We start from the raw sequence: 18634 nt of genomic DNA, 5'->3' as shown, positions 1-18634 counted from the left end.
GACTGCGAAATTAATTTTCTTCCTTTTATAATTACGTATGGTGAGATAGGCGTGTCCGAGTGATATATCAGTAAACATTTGTATAAACAATGCTTGATATGAAGATTTTTCTCTTGTCAAATCTGCATGTATAAAAATAATTGGGCTATTATTGAAATTCAGTAGATACGATATTAGGACACTTGAGGAATGCTGCTTTTTTTAATTTAATGCAAACGAAATTCTTTTCAAAGTCTTTCATTCTTTTTACATTACATTTTTTTCTATTCGAGACTTTTTTTATAGGAACGTAATGAATGAATTTGATAATTAATATGGATATAGCGGAGTTTACTTAATTTTACAAAGAACCTTCTCGTGACGACCATCGTTCATAGATGATCATCTCTGAAAGTGACCAGTATTTCTGAGTGTATAAATAGAAATTAGCATTCAGCACCATTTATCTAAGGTGACTAGTTGCACAGAACTAATTAAGAAAGATGTTTTAAATTGTATTTTATATTTGAGTTCTATGTAAATTTCTTAATTAATTGCAGAACTTTAAAAGAATTGACATGATTCTTATTGAGTTATACTCTATCAAATTTAAACTTCAATCAATCAATTTTTCGATTACCATAAACTACTCGTTAATTTGGCAAAAAAAAAATCGTTTACATATTAAATAATGCTATAACTCCAGAGGTAAAGAAATTTATGAAATGCAGCATAACTAATAATTAATAACTAATAATTCATTTACAACGTGCTGGATAATTTTAGGAAAACAAAAATTTCTTTTTTTTAGCATATGGTCTCTCTAAAATGACATAGAAGTTTTTTGTTTAGATTTTTCTGCTCAATTAATAACCATGTTATCCAAAAATTTTACTTAGCTGATTTTATATTTTAATTTCTTTTTTATAAAGCAAATTTTTGACGAAACGTTTTTGCGAAAATCTGCAACTTCATTTTAAATTTTTATTCGTGATGCTAGATAATTATATTTGTAACTTTTCTTCTACAAACACAAACGTCGGCTAACCTTAAAAGTATTTATTAACCGAGTACAAGAACAGTTACAAAGAAAATATACATCAGAACAGAACATATACTAAAAGGGAACACCTTACATTTAGAAAACTAACATTTAAAATTAACTTTAGAGTTACGGATACATAATAATGAAGAACCTATCCTCATCGCAGTTGGAGGTCGACTGACTGTAAGTTGTTCTCGTCACCACTAGATGGCGTATGATAAAATAGTTCGGTTACAGCCAAAAAGTTCCGTAACCTAGTTTTCATACTAAAAAAACAAAACGAAACAAATTTGGAATTGCAAAGAAATTCCATAAGCAGATGATTACTTTTATTTCTTCTCGGGTCTTATGAAAGCAATGAATATAAGTATCCGATATTCTGTATTAAAGTTTCAAATCTTGATAATAGTTTACTTTTCGCCAAAGGGTAAATATTTGTCTTAAAGTTTCATAATTTAGGGAAAAAAAGCGGGCGGAGGATTAATCCGCTACCTAAGTCTGATTATTTAATTTTATTTGTTATAATTTTCAATTTTATTTATTAAATGAAAAGTTTTCCTTCTAAAGAACGTCAGATTTATTCGTGTAAGCCAAAGCAAAAAAGACTAAATGTTATTGACTTCATAACTTCACAGCAGATTTTTTCATTCTGAAAAATGGCAATGATTCCTTTTGAAAACTAAGAAAGAGCAATAATCTGGTTTCAGAATTTCATAGTATTTTTCTTTTAAAAGAGCACATTTTTTGGGGGGGGGGAGGAGGACAGTAAAACAAATTAAATAAAGAATTTTTTAATTGTTCTTATGTAAGCAGAGGATAACTAAAAGTAATAATCTTCTGAGTATATAATTTCAATGCAAATTCTCATTTTAGAGAATAGCAGAATAAGTCTTTCTTTTTAGGAAATAACAAATTTTTTTCATGAAAGCAAAGAGCTATTAAATGGAATGATTTGAGTAGAGAATTCCACAAAAGATTTTTATTTAAAATAATGGCAACTTTTATCATAAAAGTCAAATAAAAACAAAAATAATCATCAGCGTATATCGCAATATACTGCAATTCTAGTTTTAAATTTTATTTGAATTTCTGAAATTCAGCTACTGTTTCAAACGAAAACATTTTTCTTATTTTTAAGGTATACCAAAAAAAAAAAATATATTAAAATTACGTAAAATTGACATTCATTAAATTTTGAAGATAATTTATAGAAGCAGGAAGTGTCTGAGTAATTTTTTAATTGCTCCTTTTTAAAGATCACAGAATGAAATTCTATTTCTTATTTTTGGCATCAAAGACTATCTAAGATCTATATAATGATTTCATATGTTTTATATTCTCACCACGCCATACGAGTGAGACCCGAAAGCTCTTCATAAAGAGGCAACGGACGAAAAGAAACTGAGAAGCACTACTCCTGTGAAACGTAGCAATAGAACAATTTCCTCTTCAAAGCCGAATGTCAACTGCAAAATTTGACAGCTCGCACTTATCCCAGCTATTGTTATCATTGTGTTCGCTTCAGGCGATATTTACCTTTTGCGAAGCCCTCCCGAACCGAAACGACAAGCTCACGTTCGATGGAGCCACACAGACGGAACATTCAGTTAAAAAAAGAAAAAGAAAGATTAGATATCAAGTTTGTAGCGGACTCCTGCAACCGACTCCTTAAGAGTTTATCTATATGCCGCTGGAGTCCCTTCCGGTTAGATGGCACTGTACTGTTTTTAGAAAATGATGTCATTGTCTTCTTAAGTTTAATATCATTTGAAACATTAAGCATACTCAGCATATAGGTAAAAGTTTCTTTACACTACTATACCTGATGCAACATGTGTATATGAATATAGCGAAAATCATCATTTAAAGTTATAATAAAATCAGTTCAGATATCCTCTAAACAACGTGTAACCCTTCACATATATGCACTGCATCAAAAATGGTCAAATATTTGGATTTAGTCTAAAAAAACAAAAACTGTTTTGCTTTTTCTCATACTAATGTAGTGTAATATTATGCAAATTTCATTGACAAAATGGAAAAAGGTGTAACTTTTTCCCCTTTTTTCGACTGAGCTGAAACCACAAAGCAAGATTCATATGAATTAAGGATGTACCACACATGTACTAAAGTGACCTTTTTTATCCCGACTGAAGATTTTTCTTTCAATAGAAATAATTATAAAAATTTAAATGCCATTTCTAAGTATCCGAAACCAAGCGTACTTTCCTATTAATTAACATTTAGTTTATTTTTAACATAGAAATGAAAAAAATGGACTAAATTTTTAAGGTATTTTCTCCATTCTTCCCACTAAAGCATGTGGAAAGAAGGGAGAAAATACCCCAAAGGCATGTCCTACAAAGGTCTCCATGTCTCACAAAAGCATGTGTGTAACTGAAAGTACCCTCGACGCGCTTTCGGGAAGTTCGAATCTCGGCGAAAGAACTGAGGATTACGTCGATTTCCTTGCTTCGAAAAATTCCAAATACACTGTACAGTGACGCCCGAACTAAAAGGTGAACTAATGGAGATAAGTCGTCACTACCAGGATTTAGCAATTGAGTCTTCCTAGTTGGGCTTTAAAATGGGGAGTACGCATGGAGGTAGGAAGTAAGATGGAGTCGCCCTAAACAAGTTTCTCCGTACCCTGCTCTGAAGCACAGGCGATCCCTACGTGGTGACCAAAACATTGGGTCATTTACCATTGAGTTCTATGAGATTTGACGCGTTCGGGTGTAAATATTTTGTAATTACGTCGCAAATATACATATAAATGTATATATTTTCTTTTTCTACAACACTTCAGAGTCCTATGTATGTGAAAACAACATATTTTTAAACAACATTTCATTCTGAACGGAATTAAATGCTATACTTTTCACAGGACAGTTTTCTCAGAATGGTTTAATTTGAATTAAATATTTTCACAAGTTTTCGTTAATTACATTAGAAAAAAAAATTAAGGTAATTCGATTTTATTCGGTTAAGGTACAAAAATTAAGATCAAAGTTTATTGTATTATTAATATTAAAGTTATGCATTATTTCTTTTCTATTTATAGAGCTTCTTCCTAAAATACTTTCTTAAATATGACATGATTTTTTGGCTTCTTTTAAATCGAAAAATGTAAGTCAATTTATAATTAATGCTCTATTCGGTTCATTTTAAATTAGAGAATTATTAGGAATTAGTTCCTAATAATTAAATAGGTATTAAATGGATTTGACTTTCTCTGAACATTTCTGAAAGGGAATAAAATAAGTTTTTTTTTGTTTTTTTTGTTTTTTTTTTTTTAAGTATTATTTAAAACTTGTAACTGAGTTATTATAAAATGTAAAGGGAATAATTCTTTTAATTATACTTATCAGATTTTTTTTTATTCTTCATTTCAACAATACATGTTCCAAAACTCTTTATTATGTTCTTAAGTGCGCATCTCATAGCATTTGCTTTACAATACCTTTTAACAGATTGCTTTCCAATACGAACAATTCTTGCTTAAATAGTTTTATAACGTATTTGTCAACAGGATTTCAATTTATGTTTACAATTCAATATTAAGGTTATTATATATTTAGATAACATTTATAATTATTATAAATTAGATAAATTTAATCATTAGATTTCTTCACAGTACTTTCACAGTTGTTTATAAGTGAATAAATTCTTCATTTAAAATACATTTATAAATAATTTAATGAATATTTAAGTATTTTGTCAAAGGCAGATACATGCTTTTTGCAAGCACATGCATAAATACCCATACATATTTCCTATTTATCATTTCCGGCCTGTGCAAATCTTTAATTTCTGTGCATTCACTATATTTTTCGTGTAAAGTAATTTACACTAATTTAGCATACACCCGAAAGTTTTACATAAAAAATATATATGAATATAATTTGAATGAAAATTGTAAGTATTATTTTTAATCAACACTCAAAGGTCAGTTTTTCTTCAAAATTCCTCCACGATGGCATCTCTCTCTTTAGGCAGATAGCCCTTGCATGCGTTACTCTATTTAATAAAAACTTAATCTAACCTATGTGCCTAATTACAAATATTTTAACATACATAATTTTATATTTACATTTAGCCATCAAGTTTCAAACTTTTCAAATCTTCTAGAAAATAAATTTTGGCAGATCTCTTTTAGCAATTTTCTTAAAATCTATATTTTTGTAGTGCAACAGCTTAGAATTTTATAAAACAAATTCATAATCAAAATCGCTGTTGTTAGTTGCAGAAAAATAACCAAGATGTGATTTTTGCGTAAATGTCACTAAACTATACAAATTGCTATTATCCATCACACTATGAATGTTTCTTTCATGCGAGAGTGTCTCTTTTTCGATTTCTATGGAACTGTCGTGTGTCGAAATACTATCAGAATCTTGTCAAGCGAGCTGAATGTAAACAAAGAACACCCCGTCTGGTGACCCAAGCTTCAAAGCAGTGCTTCACTTCTAGCGCGGAATGGCCCCTCCTCCCTTTCCTACCTCCATGGGAGTACGTAAAATATTTTCTCCCTCCTTTCCGCATGCCTTCGTGGTGTAACTGGAAACATACTCAACGCGTATCCGTGAGGTCTGGAGTTTGAATTCCGGAGAGAGCATTGCGAATTTCTTCAATTTCTTGACATCGAAAAATTCTAAAAGACTCCACAAGTTAAGATCTTAATTTAAATTTCATCCACAGATAACTTCTTTGGATTGCTTTATTGCTATAAAATGCATACAGTTACAAATACTGTTTATGGCAAGAAATATCCCCATTGAGTGGCCAATAAAAGATGGAACGAATAAGACGGTCAAACATTGCTTGTTCGATCCGAATTCGAACGTAGCAAAGAAGAAAGAAGGCAAAGCTGTCTGCAATAGATTTCTGTTGTTTTCCCCATGCTGAACAGGCATATGAGCCAATTTTTCCTAGAAAGGCCTCCACGAAAGCATTCCTCCTAAGGCAAATAATCCTCGTACACTCAGTAAAGCGCTAGCTTCCGCTTTGCCGTAATCATTCACCATTTATGTGAGGAATCAATTTTCTTGGGGAAATTCCTAAAGGAATGCATATTACGTATTCACGAGAAAAACCAGAGATCTACTGCAATTAATCCGTTCATTTATCGGAAACGGTTTGTTTAATTAATTTTGACAAAACGAGTGAAAGTTAACTGCCTAAGGAAAATGATATCTACATGGTACACTGAGAAGAACAGCCCAGTCAACTCTTTTAACAGTCCATGTAGCCAACTCTTCAGCGGGAATTCGAATTCGGATCAGCTGTTATTTAGCGGCTTTATCCACTCACTCAGCTGGAGGTCAGCTAGAAATGTGTGCTACGCCGAGCTACTAGACTATATAACTGTAAATAAGTACTTCAAATTCCAACCTTCATTATCCAGCTGATTTCTAAGCAGTAATTTTTTTCTCATATATTTGAATAAATTCTTTTCCTTTCGTTTAACGATAATGTTACATGCCATGTAAGTCATTTATATAGTGTCTGCGAGATTTTCATCGCTGATATAAGAAGTCATGCGCAGAATATTGGCAAGCATACTATCAAAAATTGTAGCTTCACTTTGCAACCATTTTTAAGGAAAACTTTCTTATGGAGGAAAGAAACTTCTTTTATTTCTTTAAGGCAAAAAATAAATAAATAAATAAATAAATACAAAGTAATTCTAACAGAAACCTCACTATGTCCTGTCGCGGACGCTACTTTAAAGGATATCAACCCCCCCCCCCCAAAAAAAAGAACAAAATCTGTCTGAATACTTTCAGATTTTAGATTATGCCCAAAGGCGATTATTTTTTTAACATTTTGTGCGTTACCTTTATTTATTAAATATCATGTTCTTCGCACTTAAACCATAGAATTCAATTCAACAGCAGTATTATAAAACATTTAAAAAGAGCATATCTTTAGACTTTTCGATACGGAGTCTCGCGCCCTGGAAATAATCCCCCCCCCGTATAGTGTTGCTATTGCTTGCTTTGAAATCTTTGAGTTTATTAACCAAAAATTCGTTAAAGTTATACAAAATATGAAATAGACAATAAACCAAATTTCTATTTCCGAATTCGGTCTTCCAGGTGCTCATATTTAGGTGGAGGGTTACGTTATTCAAAATTGGATGGCTCTAGGTACCGCTATTTTTTCACAATGCGAGAAACATACATACGTTCACGCAGATTCTGATTATTTAATTTCCTTAAATATAATATAGAACGATAATATTTAGTGGCAACAATTTGAAAACTGATTCAGCCTTTTATAGTGATTCAACGCAAAATCTCTTTTTGAGACTAATAGCCCTTCTTGCCTAACGCCATTTGGGCTAATAATTTTAAATTATATTAATTTTATCATTTTGGTAACATATCATTTCAGTTATTTCAATACCGGATTCATTCTCTGAGAGTATTTGACAACTTCCGCAGCAAGAGGAGCCCACCAGCGGCCGAGCGAAAAAGACACTGAACACTGGTAGTTCGGTCCGAGGTTCGAATCCTGCGAACGGGCTGGCTGCATGGGCGTTTTCGTGGTTTTCCCCATGTGTAACGTGTATACGAGCCAGTTTCCCTTAGAAAGTCCTCCACGAAGGCATCCCTCCCTTTAGGCAGATAGCCCTCGTGTGCTTTGCCATAATTAAATAATCCAATCCAATCCGCAGCAAGAGAAATCAAGAAGATTAAGACATTTAATTAACAACTATTACTTTCGGATATTTAAAATAAATACATTATATTAATAAACTTAAGGCATACAGAGTAAATTTATGACGGTATATTTCTTTGAGCATGGGTTATCAGTGTTCGAATGGATGAGCCCGCTAAATTTTGATAGTGAACCAGCCTGTTTCCTCATAAAGTTCTGCACGAAAGCCTTTCCCCCCTTAAGCAAATAACCATAATGTGCTTTATCCCAATTTAATAACTCAGACCCAGGTATTTCTTTAAGAAGAAATTCTGCTTGTTAAACTTTTATGTCAGCAACAGTGATAGAGGAAAACAATAGTGAAGGTTATAAATGCAACCTTATAAAGTTATGCATAGAAGAAAAAGTACAAAGAAAGCCAGATGATGTAGTTTGCATTTCATTTGGGAAAAATGCAATCAGTTTCGAACATGAAAACCCTATAAAAACATTAAATTATTTTTAAACAAATCACATCTAAATCTCTCTAACTCTTTCATTGACTCATTGTATAATCTTTCCATTTAAATAATATTTTTGTTTTTTACACATTTATAACAATATTTATATACACATTTATAACAATAATTATATACACGTGTAAAATAAATTACCCTCGGCGAAGAGGGGAAAATTAGAATTAATACAAATGTGAAAAACAATTACTAATTCATGAAGCTTATTAAATGGATATTTTATGTTTCCATTTGTTAACTGCAAACACATTCCTTTATTACCTCTTAAAAAAATTCGCAGTTATTTTCACAGTTCAGTGGTAATTTTTTATGTGCCCATTATATATTATAGCGTATACTTGCCGTTAAAGCACTCTTTATTCACAGATTTTAGTTTACAAATTTTATAATTCGATGATTTTTAGAGTTGAAAGGACTTCAGATTTACGACCATAAAAGTGATATCAATGCTACGACTTTTTTGTTTTATTTCCTTGTACGAAGTAAAGGAAGTATTTTAATCACGAAAAATTTCTAGTATCATATTTCAATGAAAAATCCATTTCAATTGCTCTCGAAACAATTTAAACGATGTTTTTGCGTGACATCTATATCTACGAACAAAATAAAGGACTCCTTTTTCCAAAACGGAATATAAAATGGGTTCACGAGAGATTTTGTTTCGTGACTTCTCTACGTACGTATGTATCTCGCATAACTCAAAAAATGAGTATCCTCAGAACATGGAAGTTTTGTATTAGGACTCCTATAACATGTAGTCGAGCACCTCCCTTTTTGGTTCAAATCGGCCATATCAGAAGTATATATATATATATATACAGTGGTGGCCAAAATTGTGGACACTTTTGAAAATTTTTATGTTTTTTAACTTTGTATGCTTATAGAAAATGTTACGTTTCGCAAAATGCAAACTTGTATATATCATTTTAAAGAGAATTCATTACTGAATTCAATGCAAAACACAAAATTAAATTATTTGCAATAAAAAGAAGTTATATGTACTTTAATATAAATAAAAAATCTGATGTGTACACCACATGACTTCCTTGTATGGAATATTAAATTATACGCATTTTTACTTGCATTTCATTTAAAATTATTAGATAGAATTAAACCTATACTTCGCCGAAAGCGCATAAACCACAATAGAATAAATGCATTCTTTAAAATTCACTTTGTTTACCATAGCGACACTCTGGCGCTAGGTTTACTTAACAGTATTATATTTCGTTCATATTATAACTCAGAATGCACAAAATTTATATCATTCAAAGAATTATCTAATCGTTGCCACATGTTCTGTTCAAATACTATAACAAAGCTAGAACGATGTATAAAAGAAATTAAGCAAACAAAACAAAAAAGAAACAGTTTTTCACAGACGATTGAGTATTTCTCATTCAATACATAAAAACTCAAAATATCTGTATTAAAAATTAAGAAGTAAATCTTAAACGCTTATTTCCTCGAAAATTTCCAGAAGGATTAAGCATGATTTAAATAATAAATCAAGGCGTTATCTTTGTTATTGCGAAATTAAGTTTCTCTAGATTGGCAACAAATCCGCTATCCTGCTGTTTCAAATGTAAACAAGAGCAATGACCGCCATCAAAAACATTATTAGGCTTAGCGGCACTTAAACAATTTTAAAATTGTTGATAATTCTAAAAATATTGCATATAGATTTACTAAAGGCATAAAAACCTTAACCGGAATATTAAAAACAACATAATTCAATCATTTTTAAAGCAAAAAAATGTACAATTTACAAACATATAAGAGTAAAGAAACTGAGATCACTGAGCCGGGTAACAGAGTGAATATATATATAAATATATTTATATACGTTTGGTGCGGCTGATTGCAACCAAAATACGAGGTGCACATCTACATGTTATAGCAGTCCTATATACAAAATTTCAACGTTCTGAGGCTACTCGTTTTTGAGTTATGCGAGATACGTACGTACGTACATACGTTCGTACAGACGCCACGAAAAATTCTCTTCAGAATTCATTTTAAAGCAGTTTTATAATTTTTTTGAAGGAAAAGAGTATTTTATTCTGTCCTTACGTACAGATATCATGCAAAAACATCGTTAAATTGCATTCGATAGCGGTCAAAATGGATATTTTCGTTGAAATATGCTGCCTGAAACTTTACGCGATTACAATACTTCATTTTTACTTCGTACAAGGAAGTAAAAACACAGTTATGAAGTGGTTTGCAATGTCTAGCTTTCCTGGCCAATCACTGTTCTTGTTCTGAGAACCAATCAAATGTTAGTAACTGCCAGTAGAAGCTGACATCATGTTTACACTTGAAACAATTCATTATTTTGCTTTGTTCTGTAGAAGGAGGACTTGCTTCTTATACACCGCAATTACAAGTAGGAATTTTTGTAAAAAATTTTAATATTTAGTCAAGAAGCAATGACATCAAATAAAAGAGTAGATTGGACACCTAGAAAGAGATGTAATATTATTGTGTTACAAGAAAGTGGTAATTCCTATGCTGAAATTGCAAGACAAGTGGGTGGTTCAGTGACTACATCTGGACTCCGAAAGTTTTGCTTACGATATCAGGAGACAAATTCAATAAAAAAAAATATAAAAAAAGAAGGAAAAGGCCGAAAAAGGTGCACCACATCTATTGATGACAGAAGAATAAAAAAGACTATGTCTCCAAGATAGAAAAATGTCATCAGCGGCCATCAGAAGTGATCTGAATGATGCTGGTGTTTCTGTCAGTTCAAGGACAATCAGGAGAAGATTAACAGATGTTGGATTGAGAGGTAGAATTCCACGAAAAAAGCCTTATCTTAATTTTCAGCAGCGAAAAAAAAGACTACAGTGGGCAAAGGAACACATTAATTGGACAGATGATCAGTGGTCACAAGTTATGTGGAGTGATGAAACTAAGATATCGTTATTCGGTAGTGATGGGGGAAAATATGTAAGACGTAGAATAGGAGAAGAGCTACATCCTGACTGCATTCAAGCAACTGTGAAGAACCCAGTTAGTGTTATGATTTGGTCGTGCATGTCCGCAGATGGTATTGGTCGCCTTCATGTCATCGATGGGACACTGAATGCCAGAAAATACATTGACACTATTCTAGAACTGAAACTTCTACCTTCCATCAGAGATCTCTTTCCCAACAATGCTTGGTTTATTTTTCAGCAGGATTCTTCTCCTTGCCACACGGCCAAAATATCGAAAGAGTGGTTTCGTACAAAGAGCATTAAATTGTTGTCATGGCCAGGAAACAGTCCTGACCTCAATCCTATCGAAAATTTGTAGCACCGTTTGAAAACTCTTGTCCGAATGAGGCGCCCATCAATAAAAGGGAACTAATTGAACTATCAAATAAACTATAAAAGGGAACTATCAAATAAAAGGGAACTAATTGAGGCTATAATTGTTTCCTGTCACCATGTAATAACGAAAGAAGAGCTTAAAACTCTTGTCAGCTCAATGAAACGTCGATGTGAAGCTGTAATCAAAAATAAAGGGTACCCTACTAAGTACTGATAACTCACTGCAGTCATCACTATCTAATGTATATCGATAACTATTATCGTTTAACTTTTTTTTGTATTGCAATTAATTGAATTTTGTGTTTTGTATTGAATTCAGTAATAAATTCTCTTTAAAATGATATATACAAGTTTGCATTTTGTGAAACGTAACGTTTTCTACAAGCATACAAAGTTCAAAAACATAAAAATTTCCAAAAGGGTCCACAATTTTGGCCACCACTGTATATACCCACTCTGTTACTTCGCTCGGTGAGCTCAGTTTTTTTTTAATTATTCTTATATGTTGGTAAATAGTGCATTTTTTGCTTTAAAAGTGATTGAATTATGTTGTTTTTCTGTTCCGGTTATAACCTTTCTTATGCCTTTAATTAATCTGCATGCAATAGTTGTAGAATTATCAACAATTTAATTAACAACAACAATCAACAATATAAAGTTATTTAAATGCGATTAAGCCTAATCGCAACTATATTTGTTTACATTTGAAACTTATCAGAATAGTGAATTAACTTAATTTCTGTACATTCTTTTGTCGAGTGGAACCAAAAGTAAACTTTCAGTTTTGTGAACCGAAAAATCTGTTTTTTTGCCCGCTGGCCAAGTTGCTTGTTTTTGCGCAGAAATTCTAATTTTAACTGTAAAAAAAAAATTTTTTTTAACTGTTTTATTTGATTTTGGTGTTTTATGTTTTTCTATATTTTTCAATTTTTAATGAAGTTGTTTTGAATTTTTATATATTTTTGCCTTGCCGTGAAGGGAATTCTTTTGAATTCTCAGATCGTGTTTCAGCATTGATATTCAGGCAGGTTATTTCACTTCATGAAGCATATGCGATTAAAATTTAAAGCCAGATAAGAAAATAAATAAATTAGATAAAAAAATTCAAATTTAAAAAAAACTATACGCATTTTGAAAGAAACTAATACATGAGTGGAAAAATTGCGTAAAACAATTCCTGCCAAGAATCAATACAGATTAATTTGGTAGTCTTTGCATAAGACTGAAAATGAACAAAAACTAAGTGATTAAGTACAACTGTTGCGGCAAGTAAATAAGAGCTCTGTTAAAAATATCTTTGTTGATAAATTCTAACGCAATTCCTTTTCTTCCTTTCTAGATAACAAAGTTGAAAATTGACAGCAATCCGTTTGCCAAAGGTTTCCGGGATTCTTCGAGACTCACCGACTTGGAAAGGTAACATTCGTGCTTGATACTAAAAATAATTTTACTCTGCATTAATAATTACTTCAGTTAATATGACTAACTGCATTATCTATACATTTACTCTACACACTGGCCGAGCGGACAGGAAAGTGGTTAGTGACGCTAACTACTGTACCGAAGGACCCGGGTTTGAATCCTGGAGAAGGCATGGATGAAAAATTGTCTGCCCGTTTATAGGAGGCAACGATGAATCACCTATTAGGTGCTCCGTAATAAAGTTACCATCGCTTTCGGCCTTAGTACTGTCCAACGTCTATGACAACTTGTGCCCGTCATTGGAAAAAAAAAAAAAATTAACTGTGCATACTTTATTAAAAGACTTGATTTTAAAAAAAATTTGGAAAATTTTGAAGTGTTATTAAGATACTCTGGAAGTCTCAAGTGTCTCAAAAATTAGATCTGTCAATTAAGTTTAGAAAGTGAACATTCTTTACAGTATTCAGCTTAGCACTTAAGCGTATTATAAATACTTATATAGGCGTCCGACGAAAACGTCGCGGAGAAAACAGCGTAAGGAGAATCGTGGTACAAAACATCGTGGAAGAAAACATCGCAAAGAGGAAACATCGCAATTCTAAAATATCGTGGTACAAAATATCGTGGTCGAAAATAAAGCGGTTCAAAAATTTCTCAGTTTAAAAACATCTTCGTCAAAAATATCGTGGTAAAAAATAAAGTACCTACAAAGCATCGCATGACGATAACATCGCACACAGGCGTTTTCAGGTTTTGAAAGTCGTAAATAAATTTTAGTATAAAGATCATAGAGCTCAAGAAGGAAAGAGGGATTCTTTTGCTTCTACATTTCATATATTTGAACGAACTAATAGATTTTTGCTGAAGAAAATGAGAAGGAAACTTAAGCATTTAAAAACTGAAAATGAGTAGAAAATTAATGCAACTTAAAAAGCTTCATAGAATTTTAAATTTATATAGTTAATTAACAAAGGTCATTAATAAATTAAGCTGTTTTTATAAAGTTTAACTGATAATTTTTCATGAAAAATATAGTCGAAAAGGAAGATAAATAACTGCATGAGGTTACCTCTATAAAAATTGCTTAGTTAATGATCAAATTATTTTCTTTCACATTTGTTAATCTGATATTGTTCTAATGAAAATTATATATTGTTTTGTTTCCTTTTATTCTTAAACTGTCGTTAATATTTTCATGTATATAGCGTGCAATCAATTTTTTGGATGTCGATTTGTTAATTATGACGAAGGTCAGTTACATAATATGTCACTATGCGATTTAAAAAACGCATGTATGCGATGTTATCGTCATGCGATGATTTACAGATACTTTATTTTTTACCACGATTATTTCGACGACGATGTTTTGAAACTGCGATGTTTTTGAGCCGCTTTATTTTCGACCACGATATTTTGTACCACAGCATTTTAGAACTGGGATTTTTTCTCTTTGGGATGATTTCTCCCACGACGGTTTTTCCTTGCGTTGTTTTCTCCGTGACGTTTTCGGCTGTAACCCTTATATAAAAGAAATTAAGCAAAAGCCTTCTTGGAGAGGGCTTCGAAACTACTTTCGAAATGAGGCCAAATACCTACAATGAAATTGTGAATACATAAAAAATATTTACGTGTCTTCTATGGTCCTAACTATGTAATAGTATTTAACTCAAATATCTTCGGACGCTATTAGACTGTCAATCGAATTATCGCTTAGTTTAGTTTACGAGTATGCTGCAACCCTCCTAGCCAATAATAATCGGCCTCATGGTTAACGAGCACACCCACTGAGACAAACAAACAAACAAACAAAAACAGTTAAAAGAAGAAAAAAAAAAAAATATTCGCTTTGTATGAAAATATACAATAAAGTCTTAGGAAGATTTTTAATAAGCCCCTTTATCTAAGCTTAAGATGGAGAGAAGAGACAGCTTGAGCATATAACCAAAACTTCGGATATTAAAATAAGATAAAGTTGAATTTACGATTTAAAAAGCTATTGTAGCCCGAGGCTACAGATATCTGGAGGTTTAATGGCGCGATTTAACTTCGGCTAGTAGATGGCTAGTGCCGGAACATTAACTGACATATCTGGGAGATAACCTTATAACCTTCCTAAAAATAATTAGGATTAGTGAAGTAAAGAATTAAATGAAATATTTTAAAGAAAAACTGCAATCTAGTATTTTAAAAATTAGGACAAAAACTTTTTTTTTTTTTTTTTTTTTTTTTCGTAACTAATTTACTTAACATTTCTTAAAGTTGTTATTTTTGTGCTTGCCCAATTTAAAAATGAAATATGCAGCAAAGAAGTTAGTTTTTTTTTTTTTTTTTTTTTTTTTTTTCAATTATAGAGCACAAGGTAGCTTTCTCGGAACCGTTATCTCTTTCTTGAAACAACAAGAACATTCCCTTCTTTCCATCAATTAGCTATAAAGTTGCACATATTTTGCGGAAATTTAACTTTCAGGTTGTTTATTCTCCCATCAATAAAATTCCGAGCTCCATACTCAATAACCCCATTCCGGATATGAATTCCTGGGGTATTTATAGAATTCCTTGCCAGTGTGGTTTAATTTACATTGGCCAAACTAAGAGAGCCTTGAAATTTCGCGTCAAGGAACATGAAGCATATGTTAGAAAAAAGGAAACACAGAAGTCTTCTGTTGCTCAACATTGTTGGTCCGAAAATCACACTTTCAATTTTTCTGCTGCCAAAATTATTCAAAAAACATCTTCCATTGGAAAACTGGATTTTCTAGAGGCATTTCACATTCATAAAAATCTTTCTGTTCTAGTTAACGATCCTAATTCCAATCCAAATTTGCCTTCGGCATTTAAAGAAATTATGTTTTAGTTCTGGTTTCACCAACAGATGGCGCCACTTGCTTATTCTTGTCCAGGCTTTCTTATCTTATCTAATCATTATTTCCTATCTTCTTCATTTGCGGGTTTGCAGCTGAGGAGGGTGGTTCGGTAAAACCATCGAAACTAGTCCTGTGAAAATTTTGTAAATATAACGCTGATTTTTGTTATTTGACTTCTGGATTAGTATTTATTCGGCTTGTTATTGTATCTTAGTTATTGTGTCTTAATCAACAAGAACAAGCTTAGAATTTTGAATTATCCAAATCGAAAGAGGTATATTGTTTCGATATTTTGCAAAGTCACTTCCTGCCAGAATAAAATTTGCAAATTACGTGGGAAAACTGTGCTTCATAGTATTATTGTTGTTACTGGCTAAGGCACAAAAAGATTTCAGTGCGCAATTACAGTTTCTTCCGAATCTCTGCATATGAACTTCAGACAGAAAGGGCAGCTAATTGCAATCATTCGATTGTGAAGTAAGTACAGATAGGGTTTTAATTTTTAACAGCGTCTGTAAAGGCAGCAGTCTCACTTGCAGATCCTTAAGCGGAAATTGGATATTTTCAAATGGGACAGCTGGCAACCTTGAAATATGAAAAATTGGGAGGTTAACCCATCAAAATCCGGAGTTTCCGGGAGGTTTTCATGCTGTGCGGGGCACCATTTTAGAAGAACTCAGAATTAATTTAAATTCGCTTTATTTTAATTTAAACTCGCTTTATAACACACGATTTAATTTATTCAATTATTTATAATGATTCTGATGTAAAATATATTGATATTATGTTTTCATATTCTAAATTTTATATTCTTTAGTTACTTTTATTTTGTAATTTTCTTACTTATTGATGCTAAGAAAATACTTTGATACTACTATAAGAATACTTAACAATCAGAAGATCCGTACATCCAGTGCCGGAAAGGATAGTGTATATTTTTTACACCTTCTGTCTCTAAAAAATAAAAGAAATTTTATAGGGGCGCTAACTAAATTTGGATATTAATTCGTCACTACCAAGATCTTGCAACTAGGTACAAAGCTCCCTGTAAACTTCGTTGTATAACTGGATGCAAATTCGGCTAACAATAGGGATGTCTGTAATTCCAGTCCTGTTAAAGGCACCTTATATTTTTCATGTTTTCCCTTCTGAAATGAACCTAATAATTCGATACATTGATGTAAAATAAAATTAAATACAAATATTTACTGATTATACATTAGTTGAATCTTTACATAAGATTCTACAGAAGATTTAAAAAAATCCCATCAAATAAATTTTAATAAGGAAAATTGTGTTGAAGCTCACTTAAGGAGGGTAGAATAAAATTTGCATAATTTAAGCTTCATTAATTTAGTAATGCAACTTAGATTTATTGCTGAAGCTCATATTTATTGCAAATTTTATAGCTGAAAAAGCCTTTTACTAGTAAAAGCTAAAAAATAAAAATCGGTAGGGCGATCTATACGGAGAACGATAGATTCCTGGTAAAACCGGAAGGGTTAGCAGCTATGAAATGGTCTGATTTATTTAATTATGGCAAAGTACGTGAGGGCTATCTGTCTAGTGGATGCCTTGGTGGAGGACTTTCTAAGGGAAATTGGCTCATATTCACGCTACACACGGGAAAAACCACGAAAACACCCATGCAGCCAGGCCGTTTCCCTAGAATCGAAGCCAGGTTGGAACTAACAGTGTTCACAGACTTTACCGCTCGGCCGCTGGTGGACGCTGAGAAATGTAAATGGGGAAACTTAGCTCTTGAATCCAGATCTTTCACTGAGAGATTTTTCGTCGTCCGCCCTCCGAAAGCATCCTTGAAGGACGTCTGTCTCAGCATGCTAAGAGTCTATGGGCCTACGGGTGGAAGCAGTTCCTTTGAAGTAGATTAAACCTGTTAGATTGTACCGTCCCTGAATGTGAAGTCTTATAATTAATTACCGTTTGGTTAGTTTAAATTTAACAATCAGATATATAATAGGAAACGAATAATAATAATCTACATTAATTAGATAATATGCTGGGGGGGAAGAGTAGTTATTTTTCCATTTCCGACTCAAGTATTACGCCGTGAACCATTAAATTGTTATGCTTTTCCTCAATACTGTATCAAAAGCATCTTTTATTTAAATTATATTAAGACTAATAAAAGAAGAAAAGCTTGTATGGAGAGGGAGGAAGAATTTGAACATATTAGATGGAGAAAAACAAAGGCATCGTTTTATGAAGTTTTCTGTTACGCATTTGAATCTGATTATAACTTCACCAGCATGATAATCATAAAAAATGATTCTTCCAACTACTAGTAATGCCACCATCTTCTTTCAAACGACTTAATTATGGTCGCGTCGCATAAATTTCGGCAGCATCTTTCCGTATAAACAAAAAGCAGTGATTTTGCAGTATTATTATCTCTTGATTGCTCAACCGAAACTGACGGCTAATTTTGATTTTGTTGTCATCCTTTGCCAGCCTCACCTTAGATTTCAAAACAGGGTTTTGATAAGTTCTTTTTGAAATAAAAGCTTTGGAAAATATTTTGAAAAATGTTTCTTAAAAACTTTCCAGTTTTAAGTTAGCGTATAATTCATTATTCACAAACTCACTACGTATGAATGTAACTCAGCGATATAAAGGAAATGTGCTTTCACTCGACAAAACGCAATATATTTGTCTTTCGAATTTAATGCTATCCTCAATGTTTACCATGCGTTAGATAGGCTTGTGTTTACATTACTAAATATTATCTAATGAAAGTATATTTTTAAAGAGAAGCATCTTTCCTTTTAAATCTAAATATGATGATAATCTTAAAAATGCCTT

At 32.1% G+C, this 18634-nt stretch overlaps 1 protein-coding gene across 2 annotated transcripts in view; it reads left to right on the top strand.

Moving 5' to 3' along the window:
- The window catches only part of LOC118185504 (T-box transcription factor TBX20-like), a 237682-nt gene that overhangs the window by 197868 nt on the left and 21180 nt on the right, over window positions 1-18634 (top strand). For both annotated transcript variants that reach the window (XM_085827378.1, XM_085827380.1), the window contains exon 5: window positions 12865-12941. In XM_085827378.1, coding sequence (XP_085683504.1) covers window positions 12865-12941 — 77 coding nt within the window. The remainder of the gene's footprint in view (window positions 1-12864; window positions 12942-18634) is intronic.

This window comes from Stegodyphus dumicola, chromosome 1 (assembly GCF_044657685.1).
Source record: "Stegodyphus dumicola isolate Sdum_Otavi_A_Nest chromosome 1, ASM4465768v1".
Taxonomy (NCBI): domain Eukaryota; kingdom Metazoa; phylum Arthropoda; class Arachnida; order Araneae; family Eresidae; genus Stegodyphus; species Stegodyphus dumicola.
The sequence above is the reverse complement of the archived record's forward strand: the minus strand, read 5'-3'. Positions and strand labels throughout refer to the sequence as shown.